We start from the raw sequence: 13,549 nt of genomic DNA, 5'->3' as shown, positions 1-13,549 counted from the left end.
ATCTGAATCAGATAGCCACACATTTAAAATATAAAGAAATGTATATTAAAAAAAAATTTTTTGTATATATTTTCCATATATTTAGAGATTATGTTTTGCATATATTTTGAAGGTCATATACTAGTATTTTATTATTTAATAATATGCTAATATTTTAAAGTCTGAACCAGTATGTTTTGTACATTACTTACTGTAATGTTCATTTGTGTAGTAGTCTAAATATTTTAACACCGTTTTCTTGTAATATTATTTATAATTAAATACATGTAATATAAAATCTTTTCCAGAGCACTATCAGCTGTACGTTCCTGAGTCAGCTCAAGTTGGTTCAGCTGTTGGGAAAATCAAGGCAAATGATGCAGACACTGGCTCAAATGCTGACATGACATACTCCATCATCAATGGTGATGGTGTTGGGATATTCTCCATCTCCACCGACAAAGAGACCAGAGAAGGGATACTTTCCTTAAAGAAGGTAAAAAGAATACAAATTTCTCATGATTCAGGCAACTTGTGCATCAGTCTTTAAATGAAAATTCAGTAGAGGTCTGAATAATCCAAACTTTCAGGTAAAATTACAAAACATTTTCTCTTTGAGATGCAGTTACATTTCAATTGTGGGTGTGTCTGATTCTTGGAATGTTCTTTCTGGAAATGTATTACAACAAGATGGGGGAACCTAATGTAGAATACAACATGAATGTGCTCCTTCTTTTTTCATTTGTGTTTCTTATCAAATTCTTCTTGAAATGTCCCAGAGGTACCACTCAAGAACTAAATGTAATGCATTTGAACTAAATACAAGGAATTACATTATCAAAATAAAACTAAGATGATTTGGTTATATATGAAGGGAGTTACCTGGAGAGCATTATGGATACTAATTAATAAAATGGAACCCTAATTTAATATTTTATGGTTACAAGACAGGAGAGGAATAGGGCTGGAAAAACACTAAATAGACAATAGATAAGTGGTAACTTTGGTTAAGGGTAAAAAGAAAAAAAAAAAAATAGAACCCTAATTGTAAATAACCTTACAAGTAAGATTTCTTTAATAATTTATAAAAGAATATTCAAAAGTACACTGTAAAAATACTATGAAGATTCATGAAAAAGCATATTTGAAAATCTACACAAATCTCATTCAAAAATGTATCTAGATATATTTTAAATAGCCATGAGGAAACTTTTAAGACTTACTAAATCACTAAATTACAATTGGTCTAAAGTATGTGAAGGGACACAGACAACAGGAATATACAAAATTAAATACCACATGGAGTCATTGAGTCCTTGGTACCCAAATTGAAGATACAAACCTATTTTTATATTAAAACTTATTGTTTTATAACTACATTATTAAATGTTTCTCAGTACTGCTTTTCAACAGAAAGATAACTGATAACTTCATAAAGCTACTCGAAAAGCTGAAATACAAATAATAATAATAAAATAAAATGCTTAAATGAGATTTGTCTCTCCAAATGTCCTAGACATTCTTAGTGGGAGATCATCTCATCCCTGCCAGAGTTTAGTCTTCCCCCTGGCAACTCAGTGTTTTTTCTTTGTGCATGAGTCCATTTTCTTTGTTTTCTCTGCCTTCTCCTATTATATGATTTTTCTTCCACTTTCCTCCAAATAAATGCATAAATTAAAAATAAAATTACTACCTCTTATTTTAGGTTTCAAACAAACACACATCCATGTAATAGTTTTTAGAATTTTCAGGTTACTGAGATTTATCATAAGTGACAGTTCTATTAATGCCATTAGTCTAAGTTGTATTAATCTAACTAATGTACAAGGTTTTATCATGTTAGCTAATAATACTCAAGCAGGCAGGACTTGGCTTAATAGTCCTGGAGCCATCAAGCCGGCTTCTATAAAAACATTAACTACTTCCTCCTCCTGTCCTCTCACCACAACTATTCTTCCCCTCCCCCCCACCAAGAGTCTGTTATGGGAACTGAATCTATCACTATGCCTTTAAGAACAAACCAAACAAAGAAACACAGAAAAAACCTCAAACCCACTGTCGTCAAGTCAGTTCTGACTCCTAGTGACCCTAGTGACCCTATAGGACAGAGTAGAACTGCCCCATAGGGTTTCCAAGGCTGTAATCTTTATGGAAGCAGACCACCACATCTTTCTCCCATAGTGCAGCTCCTGGGTTTGAACTGCTCACCTTCTGGTTAACTTGACCTCCATAAAGATTACAACCCCCAGGGCTGCTTTCTCTGCCTTTAAGCCCCCCCCCCCAAAAAAAAAAAAACTCACTGCCATTGCGTCGATTCTGACTCATTGCTACCCTATAGGACAGAGGAGAACTGCCCTATAGAGTTTCCAAGGAGCACCTGGTGGATTCGAACTGCTGACCTTTTTGTCAGCAGCCATAGCACCTAACCACTACACCGCCAGTGTTTCCTCTCTGCTTTTAGGAGTAGGTAATTCTCCTGTTCTTTTAAAGAGGAAATGGGAATGCAGACAATTAGCAAAGGTGCAACTCCTTATACATATGTCTCAGTGTTTAAATGTGCAAAGATTTCAGCTGGACAATCTGGCAAAAGTCAGATTTCTAGGCCCTATCTCCATCTATTTTGATTCAGTAAGACTGGAGTGGAGCTGAGAAGTTTGCCTTTTTAACAAGTACTCTAGGCTATTCTACTGTCAAATATGTTGAAAACACACCTGAGAAATTTTATTAGTAATGTGCTACTGTAGATATTGAAGTGACTTCCTCTGATTTTTGTATATAGTTTTCTGTTTATACAACATAAAATCTCATGAATTCTCTCAATAGTTAAAATTTTATGTTGATTTTAAACTTAAGGATTAACTTGCCTAGCGATTGCTGACAAAGAAGGTTACTAAACAGAACTCAAAGTTTATAAGCACTTCTGGAACAGATCAGAAGTCATCACTGGCATGTATGTATGTAATGTCTATACCTAAAATATTTTCTAACTGTGGACTTTCTTTCCTGAGATTGCCAAACTTGGGTCAAAATGTGATAATAGAAAGAGTTAATTTTCATGTCCTTAACACATATATTTTGATTGTCTTTTATGTGCTAATTGCAGAGCTCTGTATGAGTGATGTATGAGCAAATCTAGACTTATTTCTTGCCTTCATTGACCTTACAATCTACGGGAGCAAGTGGACGTAATCAAATATCACAAAAATACTTAGAGCAAAAAACAAACACCAAAAAAAAAAAAAATCTTCTATGAAGGACAGTTATATCAGACTGTTGGGGGGGGGGATTGGGATATTTGATCCTGTCTGGTAATTCAGGGATGGTTGAACAGATAACCTAAATCAGAGAGTTAATTAAGCAAAGAATGTAAAGGATGAACTTTCCTAGAAGAGGAAAGGAGATGTACCATGAGTTTCGAGTGGGAAGAACATGGTACATATAAGGAATGAAAAGTAGTTGAATCTGGAGCAGAGAGAGTGAAGGATGTGGTGGATGGGTTCAAGAGCATACAGGGACTTGTAAAAATTTCCCCCCCATTGATGCCATTAGATCTCTAGGTGGTGCAAATGGTTTGTACTTGTCTGCTAACCTAAAGGTTGGTGGTTCAAACCCACCCAGCTGTGACCTGAAAGAAAGCCTGTCGATTGACTTCCATAAAGATTACAACCAAAAAAATAACTCCATTTAGCAGTTCTACTCTGTAATACCTGGTGTCACCCTGAGCTGGGATTGACTTGATGGCTGGACCAAATTTTTTTTTTTTCTTTTTTTGGTGGGGGAGTCTTTAACATTTTCTCAGTTGGCAGTCATTAGATATGTTTTGGTGTCAATTAATAATTAATGTAAAGTACGTGAGGACAAAACTATATTTTAAACCATTATTGCATTCACATCATCAAATATGTTTTCTGACAGAGTAGGCTTTCAATAAATTTTAGAGCTAATTAACGCATGGGGATCTGGATAAGCAGGAGAGGAGAGGGATGGCTGATTTCCATTTCCTGGATGGCTTCATTACTCAGGTGAACTCAGGTAAATAAGCTGATTCTTTTTGAAAGAGGAATCTTGAACCCTATGGAATACCAATATTTAACAGACAAGTAGAAGGCAGGGAAGAAATAAGAGCCTTGGAGAAAGATTTTAAAAACCAAGAGAGAATTTTGGTACCGTCAAAAAAGTGAACTATTCTAGAAATTTAAACCACTTTGGAATTATAATATTGATTATGATTACATATTACAATATTAATTGGATTTGGCAAAAGAGAGATCAGGGATTACTAGATGAGAACAACTAACATTTTAGAGTCAATCTTCATCACTATATCATCATCATCATCAATATCAGTATTAGTAACAGCACTAATATTTGTTGAGTGTTTCCTTTGTACAAAGCTTGGTTTTCACCATATTCCCTAAGTCCTGATGAGTTAGTACATGTATTTTCACTCATTTAAATCTCACTATCTTTACTTTATAGCTATTGAAACTGAATCACAGGCAGATGAAGAATCATACCCATGTAGAAAACCACCCACAGAACACTTGGGCGGTCTCTTTGCAAAGTCTGAACACTTAATCATTGTACATACTTGGATGAGAACTGATGCATTTATACTCTGCTACAATGGAGAAAAGAACGCATTGCAATGTGGTGGGAAGATAATGAGAAGGAAGGAAGTGGGTAAAAAAAGAAGAAGCAAGCCATCATTTTTGGGAAACTTTTTAATAAAGTGGAGAAGAAAGGTCATGAAGCAAATACAAGAACATGCCTGAATAACAATTTTAATTTTAAGTTGAGAACTGAAGTGTGTTTCTATGCAGGGGGTAAAAGGTCGATGTTGTTGTTGTATGCCATCCAGTCGACTCCAACTCACTGTGATCATATATGACAGAGTAGAACTGCCCCATAAGATTTCCTAGACTGAAATCTTAGAGCAGATCACCAAGTCTTTTCTCCCATGGAGTCAATGGTGGGTTTGAACCACCCCGATCTTTAGGTTAACAGCTGAGTGCTTAATCATTATGGCACCAGGACTTCTTAAAAGGTCATTAGAAACATAGAAATTGAGCATACTGGAGAGAGAATAATTGATTCAAAAAGATCCATTGGAGGTGTAGATGGCCCTGAATGGGATCTTGATCACAGACAGAGGAAAGTGTCCAAGGGTAATAAACCTTGTTCACTGAGACATATGGAAAAGAAAGAAAGTGATCGATTGCAGATAAGTTTTCAGTGACTAGCTGGACGTGGAGTGGGATCCTGCCTATTCAGTATACTTGTCTTCCTAAAATAAGAAGTGGCATCATTTTTTTTGCAAAAAATGAAGGAGGGTCTAAGTGGTTTGAATACGCACACGATCTGAAAAACGAGCCTGTGTTGTGGAATTAAGGACAATGAGCAATGAGAAGACCTTACCACCTCTGCATGGATGCAATTAATTTGAAGCTGCCTGTGAAAAGTAAGGGTATGGTGATAATATGTTTTTGTATGTGCATTTATATTTAATTAGGAATCTTCATTCTATATTATCCTCACATGCTGGAACACACACACACAAAACATGATGGATTTTCAAGATGAGAATTATTTCTTTGATGTAAATGGTAGTGCTGTCATAATAATTTTTTCAATTAGTGAGTCTATATTAAGCCTTTCAGTTTTTTTCCTGAACTTATTTTTCAATGTGGTTAGCGTTTGTACTCTTATTTGACCCTTCTGATTATGATTATGAATGTTAGAGGTATTTGGTTTATGTTTTATGATGTAAATCATTGGCAATTTGAAAAATAAACTATGTACCTCGATGGATTTTAGCCTTCTAGAGGTACCAATTTAGATAGGAAATGGATAAAACTGCCCCTACAAACCTGTCTTGTTTAATCTCTAAGGCCACTCACCTTAGCCAGCAAGGCAGAACAGCTCATCTTCTCGAAGATCAAAATCAGCCCTGCTCTATAAATCAGCTCACAGCAGTGTTCCACACATGCCTGCCCATATCGTTTCTTCATCAGAAAAGTGCCTAGTCGAATTCACTGGTCCATGATGTGGTACATTGTAAATACACTTTGATAACTTTCATTCATTGTTTAGTGGTGCCTGACTGGGTGGAAAGGGGAAGAAAGATAAGGGTGAATGTAAGTTGATGCACTCTCCTCTGATAAAAACTCCTGTAGCCGGGGTGGTGCTGCTGCTTAGCAGTGTTATTCATCTTCTCTTCTTGAGGCCCCTATATGATCCATTTATATTCTTCACAGCAGTTGTTCCGAATCTTTTTTTTTTTTTTTTTACTTAACACTTCAACCCTATTCTACTCTTCTGACTTTCAATAAATATTGTTTGTAATGTCAATTTCCTTCTTCAAGTTTTATTCAATTACATAAACCATGCCTCTTAATTTAAGTTAAAAATATCTTAGACTTGGCCCTCAAGCCAATGAAAGATGGGAGAAAAATATGCTCTTTATTTTCATATGAAATATAAATCTTGATTCAACCATTTAAGAGATTTATGATGCCTCAAGTCTTTGAAGCTCAGTTTTCTTATTTAATCACTTCACAAGGTGATTCTGAAAAATAGTTAAAATAAGGTGAAAATAGCTTTCTAAGTTGTGTTTGGCTCATAATTACAGTAATAATCATTATTTTTGTTCAAGTATAACCTCAGTTGTTTTTTTCCTTCTCTTCTTCTATTCGCATCTTTCAGATCACATCTTTCAGGTCATTTCATGTGGTTTTTTGCTGCCTCCCTATATTTCATGTTATTCAAATGACGTGGAAGCATGCTGGGAACAAACTATCCTGTGCATATCACGTCACAGACATATACTGCAATTCACATTTTTTAGTAATCAGTGTTCCCCTCCTTCTTCAATTTTTTTTTTCCCCTTCTGAATTCAAGTTATATATTGTATTCGTAGTGCAGAATTTAAGTACATTTCAGTCACAAATCTCCTTCTTTGGATTCTCTTTTCTCTTTCTTATGGTATTGATTTTGCACATTTCTCACTGTAGAAAACATAGCAATTCCATATTGCTTTTAAATCTGCTAGGCCTGAGTGAGTAGAAAAATCTTTTTCTAATCAATTCACTACAAATGCACAGATAATTCTCATCAGTGTTCATCTATGTGTACAACAAATATATCTCTGTCTACACTAGATGTTAAACATTTTTGGGATTAGGTACTGTGCATTTTCTTTTTCTAATTTCCATTCTTCACAGTATGTAAAATGTCATTGTACATTAATTGCAGAATTATCCATTTCATTCAACAAGTTATTTGAGATGAATCACGGGGCAAACAGTTATAAAAATATTAAGTTATAAAAATATTTTTAAAAGGCTAAATTATTCCTAAGAGAAAAAATAAATGAAATGTATTCAAAGACAGCCATGATAGAGCTATCCCGTGTAACTACAGTTTTACTGTTTTAGTGGATAGTACTTACTGAATTTTCTTTTGTCATTCCTTTGACCTGTATCAAATGACAATACGAAGGAGGATGTTCTTTGCCATTGGCTTCTAAAGTTTTTAGACTGTGAACCACAAAGAGCAATAAACAATGCACAACAACCCATTGTAAATGTATGTGGGCTAGCACGTGAACACATTTTTTATGTAAGAAGAAATAGATAAAACATGCTAATTTCTTTTCTTTTTTTTTTTTTCAGTGCACACAGAGTACTTTAGTAACACATCAGCTGAGGAACTATGCTAGACACTGGGGAAGCAAAATAAAAGCATGTTCCTATTCTCAAGGGGACTACAGTAGATTAAGGAAAATAAGTTTTATACAAATAATTACTATGATAACAAATGTATATTTAGTACCATAAAAACCACCAAAAAACCAAACCCAGTGTCGTCAAGTCGATTCTGACTCATAGCGACCCTGTAGGACGGAGTAGAACTGCTCCATAGAGTTTCCAAGGAGTGCCTGGTGGATTCGAACTGCCAACTCTTTGGTTAGCATCCATAGTACTTAACTGCTACACCACCAGGGTTTCCATTCATAGTGGTACAAAAACAGAGTTGTCAATTTTCCTTAGGTGGGTATGAAAGGCCAGGTCCTCCCAGAGGGGAAATGGTTGACCTAATTTTTTTTTTCTTTTAATTTTTATTGTGCTTTAAGTGAAAGTTTACAAATCAAGTGAGTCTCTCATATAAAAAAGTTATATACACCTTGATATATACTCCTAATTGTGCTCCCCCCTAATAAGATAGCACACTCCTTCTCTTCACTCTCTGTTTTCATGTCCATTCAGCCAGCTTCTGACCCCTTCTGCCCTCTCATCTCCCCTCCAGACAGGAGTTACCAACATAGTCTCATGTGTCTACTTGATCCAAGAAGCTCATTCTTCACCAGCACCATTTTCTGTCCCATAGTCCGGTCCAATCCTTGTCTGAAGAGTTGGTTTTGAGAATGGCTCCTGTCTTAGGCTAACAGAAAGTCTGGGGACCATGACCACTGGGTTTCTTCTAGTGTCAGACAGACCATTAAGTCTGGTCTTTTGATGAGAATTTGGGGTCTGCATCCCACTGCTGTCCTGCTCCCTTAGGGGTTCTCTGTTGTATTCCCTGTCAGGGTAGTCATCGGTTGTAGACAGGTACCATCTAGTTCTTCTGGTCTCAGGCTGATGTAGTTTCTGGTTTATGTGGGCCTTTCTGTCTCGTGGGCTCATAATTACCTTGTGTCTTTGGCGTTCCTCATTCTCCTTTGGTCCAGGTGGGTTGAGACCCATTGATGCATCTTAGATGGCCACTTGCTAGTGTAAAACCTGCTAATTTCTAATTCAAATGAACAATTTACAAAAACTGAACATTTGTTAAGGCTTTTTTTGTTTTTGTTTTCTCATGATCCTCTATTTTTAGTCTTACAAGGTTCCAGTATTGGGAAAGTAATTCTGCTCAGCAGAGGCTACAGAGAGGAGTTCAAGTTTCAATCTAGTGAAATCTATCACTCTGTTTTTTTTTAATTTATGACAGAAGACTGCTTTTATTCTTACTGTCCATCTATAGCCATGGCGGTGGGCCTGGAGCAATAGATCACTCAAAGCTACCTTGAATGTTAATTGATTATTTTGAACAGACATATCACTACAATATAATTTAGTGCCCTCGTTGGAAAAAGAGTGATCTGATGAAACATCCTGGTCAGTTAAGCTATCCACACCAATTGTCTGAGGTTAAGCTTTAATGTGTGTGTGTGTGTCTAATTATTTAAATTATATATATTTGTATATAGGAAACCCTGGTGACGTAGCAGTCAAGTGCTACTACAGCTGCTAACCTAAAGGTCAGTAATTCAAATCCACCAGGCGCTCCTTGGAAACTCTATGGGGTAGCTCTACTCTGTCCTAGATGAGCGCTGTGAGTCGGAATCGACCTGACCACAACGGGTTTGGTTTCTTGGTTTTATATTTATATATAAATATATAATATCGTAATATGTGTATGTGTAATTACTATGTATTAAGAGTCCAACATATATTTTGGAGGGAACCAATTCAAAACAGAACATGTGTGTTATTCTCTACTCTCCAAAGAAAGTCCACCATCCAAGTCCAACCTCTGCCAAGGACCACAAACCATGGCGTAACAAGAAAGCCTAGCACGAGGAACATTATTTAAATCCATGATGTTTTCCTTGTGTTTGGCAACATACCATCATTTAAAACACACATTTTTTTTTTGTAAAAGAAAATTAGACTTTAATGTCACAGTCACTATCCCAGAAGCTTTTATCACTTTTATTTATTTATTTATTATTTATTTATTTTTGCACGATTGAAGTGATGTTTCTCATGTATGGAAATGTCATTATCAACCCTATCATTATCTGCTCGTTCATACAATTGAAAGCCTGATGCAGGCTTGGTGATGGAATAGCATAGAAACTAGATAAAAGAGAGGTCATAAGAAGTCTCTTCTCTTAATTTTTAGCAAAACAGAATTTTAACACCTCCCTGAACTCCATGCTTGCTGTTGCTGAACTCCAAGAAGAGTAGAGTCACAGGGCGACGTACTCAAGGCCATCTTATTCATGGTGGTTTCAGAGGAGGAATATATTAGTGTGATTTAAGGAATAATAGAAGTGATTGATGAGAAACAATTAAATAGTTCCAAATATGTAGAGCTGGCTAGAAAATGATTGATGGAAAAGATGATAACTCTGTGCAGTAATATGAAATGTGTTAATATTAAAGAGGGAAAGTATCATGTTGTAAGTAAGAGCAATGATATGTAAATGCAATTACTAAGAGTAATAAGATGAAATTAAGAAACTAAAATTTAAGATGAAAACCGGAATCAATTCAGTGACAGTAAGCTGTATTAGGATATTGAACAGTAACTAAAGAAAAGTAAGGGAAGCCTCATTGCCTGGAGAAGTTAAAATTGCATGATAATAAGCATTTCTAGTTGGGCAGAGGAAAAAGAATTTGCCTGAAAAGCATTTCAGGTTCTTAGGTCTGTGAGTCTGTGTATTAAAGAAATTATGAAGGGGCTCATGGCTGTGATGGCAGAATTAATGAAGTTCTAAATTCATTTCCAATTTAATAGTAAATACTTGAAATGACAATGTGTGGAGGTATTTTTTAACAGTAAAAACCAAAAACCAAACCCGTTGCCATCATAAGGACCCTATAGGTCAGAGTAGAACTGCCCCACGTGGTTTCCAGGGAGTGACTGGTGGATTCAACTGCTGACCTTTTGGTTAGCAGTCATAGCTCTTAACCACTGTGCCACCAGGGCCCCTTTTAATGGCTGGACATTATATCTCACAGAAAATCTGTTCATCTCAGTCATCAAATTAGAACATTACATTACACACTATTGATGTGTTATATAGAGCCCTGGTGGAGCAATGGTTAAAATACTTGGCTGGTAAACAAAAGTTTGACATCTCTAATCCATCAGCTGCTGCTTGGAAATCCTATAGGACAGTTCAACTTTGTCCTTATAGGGTTGCTATGTGTTGAAATCCACTGGAAAACAGATTTTTCTTTTTTTGGCTAAGCAAAAGTTGGTGGCTCAAACCTACGCAGTTGAGTCCACAGGAGAAAGATCTGATGATCTGCTTACTTAAAGATTACAGCCAAGAAAACCCTATGGGGCAGTTCTACTCTGTCACATGGGGTCCTTGTGAGTAGAATCCACTAGATGGAACCCAACAACAATGACAACACTGATGTGCTAATTAGATTTCAGGCAGGGCAGCATAGTGCTTCAGGGTACAAGATGGAGCTCCCCAGTACCTGAGTAACTGGTGTAACACTTACTGGTTGTTGTCCCTGTACAAGTTTCTTATCCATTCTGTATCTCAATTTCTTCATTCACAAATGGGGAAAAACAATGCCTCAAGGAGACACCTGATGATTAAATGAATTGATATAAATGTTTAGTGTGCATGTAGGTGCTAGTTATTTATATTTCAGAAATAATATGGAAATTTTCATCCTTCAAAGGTAAAACAGAGAAGTTTTCTGTAGCTTAAACACAGCTGTATTTGAGATTGAGGAAGGACTATTAGTCAACGTCCATGTACCAGGGATTGTGCCGGTAATGGCAATATGAAGCTGAATGAGAAAATATTCTTTCTATTGGTGAGAACTAAGTAGATATAAAACACTGCTATACTACAAGATGTCAAGTATTAATAGTATAGCTTCACTTAAATTGCTATGAGATTACATAGAAAAGAGGACTAATTTTTCAAAGATGAGAAAGGGCTGGGAAAATCTTTGCTCAGGAGAATCCTTTTAAACACACATGGAGCCTGTGGAGCAATACCTACCAGATAATCAAGAAAAGAAAATATAAGTCAAGAGTGTTGTCCCTCAAATTCTGTTGTCCTTCAAGTATAGTGTTTGTAGCAAACAATTATGAACATTCCAAAATGAGGGAATATTGCCTTGGGGAATACGTCATCTAAGGAAGAAATAGTGGTGGGTACTGAAGGAAAAAGACAAATGGGGCGCTACTAAATGTAACATTAGGACCAAGGCCATGGATCTGAATGTATGTAGCATGTGTTCTGAAAAATATAGAAATGATACCTCTTACAATAATATGAAAAGATAAGAAATGAAATATACTCATTTTTTGTTTCACCAGTAATAGCTGGGAATTAAAGAAAATCAGTCAAACGCTTACCTGTGTTTTACTAACTGTGCAAAGGCATTCACCTGTGTGGACCATAACAATTTAGGGATAACAGTGCAAAGAATGGGAATTCCAGAATACTTAATTGTGCTCATGAGGAATCTTTACATAGACCAGGAGGCAGTCATCTGAAAAAAACAAGGGGCTACTGCGTGGTTTAAAGTCAGGAAAGGTGTGCATCAGGGTTGTATCTTTTCACCATATTTATTCAATATGCATGCTGAGCAAATAATCCAAGAAGCTGGACTATATGAAGAAGAATGGGGCATCAGGATTGGAGGAAGATTCATTAACAACCTGTGTTATGCAGATGTGCAGATGACACAACCTTGCTTGGTAAAAGTGAAGAGGACTTTAAGCATTTACTGATGAAGATCAAAGACCACAGCCTTCAGCACAGATTGCACCTCAGCATTGTTGTTTTTGTTGTTAGGTGCCATCGAGTCGGTTCCAACTCAGCGACCCTAGGCACAGCAGAACGAAACAACGTCCGGTCCTGTGCCATCTGTACAATCATTGTTATGCTTGAGCTCATTTTTGCAGCCACTTTGTCAATCCACCTTGTTGAGGGTCTTCCTCTTTTCCACTGACCCTGTGCTTTACCAAGTATGATGTCTTTCTCCAGAGACTGATCCCTCCTGACAACATGTCCAAAGTATGTAAAACGCGGTCTCCCCAAACTTGCTTCTAAGGAGCACTCTGGTTGTACTTCTTCTAAGACAGATTTGTTCGTTCTTTTGGCAGTCCATGGTATATTCAATATTCTTTGCCAACACCACAATTCAAAGGTGTCAATTCTTCTTCGGTCCTCCTTATTCACTGTCCAGCTTTCACACACATATGACGCAATTGAAAATACCATGGCTTGGGTCAGGAGTACCTTAGTCTTCAAGGTAACACCTTTGCTCAACATTAAGAAAACAAAAATCCTCACAACTGGACCAATAAGCAACATCAAGATAAACAGAGAAAAGATTGAATTTGCCAAGGAATTCATTTTATTTGAATCCATAATCAACACCCATGGAAGCTTCAGTCAAGAAATCAAGTGACACATTGCATTGGGCAAATCTGCTGCAAAAGGCCTCTTTCAAGTGTTAAAAAGGAAAAGTGTCACTTTGAGGACTAAGGTGAGACTGACTCAAGCTTTGGTGTTTTCAATTGCCTCATATCTATGCAAAAACTGTACATTGAATAAGGAAGACCGAAGAAGAATTGGTGCCTTTGAGTTGTGGTTTTGGCAGTGAAGAATATTGAATATACCATGGACTGCTAGAAAAACAAGCAAATCTGTCTTAGATGAAGTACAGTCAGGGTGCTCCTTGGTTATAACCCCATTTGGGAATGGGTAGAAATTATAGGGTGCAGATAAATTACTTCTGAATGTGAATTAATACTCTTAAAA

The 13,549-nt window shown here is 36.4% G+C and overlaps 1 protein-coding gene across 4 annotated transcripts in view; it reads left to right on the top strand.

The window, feature by feature from the left end:
- The window catches only part of CDH18 (cadherin 18), a 390,041-nt gene that overhangs the window by 260,759 nt on the left and 115,733 nt on the right, over positions 1–13,549 (top strand). For 3 of the 4 annotated variants that reach the window (XM_003407876.4, XM_023545398.2, XM_010588081.3), the window contains exon 5: positions 288–475. In XM_003407876.4, coding sequence (XP_003407924.2) covers positions 288–475 — 188 coding nt within the window. The remainder of the gene's footprint in view (positions 1–287; positions 476–13,549) is intronic. The other variant, XM_064270825.1, reaches the window with a different exon arrangement.

This window comes from Loxodonta africana, chromosome 2 (genome assembly GCF_030014295.1).
Source record: "Loxodonta africana isolate mLoxAfr1 chromosome 2, mLoxAfr1.hap2, whole genome shotgun sequence".
Taxonomy (NCBI): Eukaryota; Metazoa; Chordata; class Mammalia; order Proboscidea; family Elephantidae; genus Loxodonta; species Loxodonta africana.
Note: the sequence above shows the minus strand (reverse complement) of the source record. Positions and strands in the feature narration are given on the sequence as shown.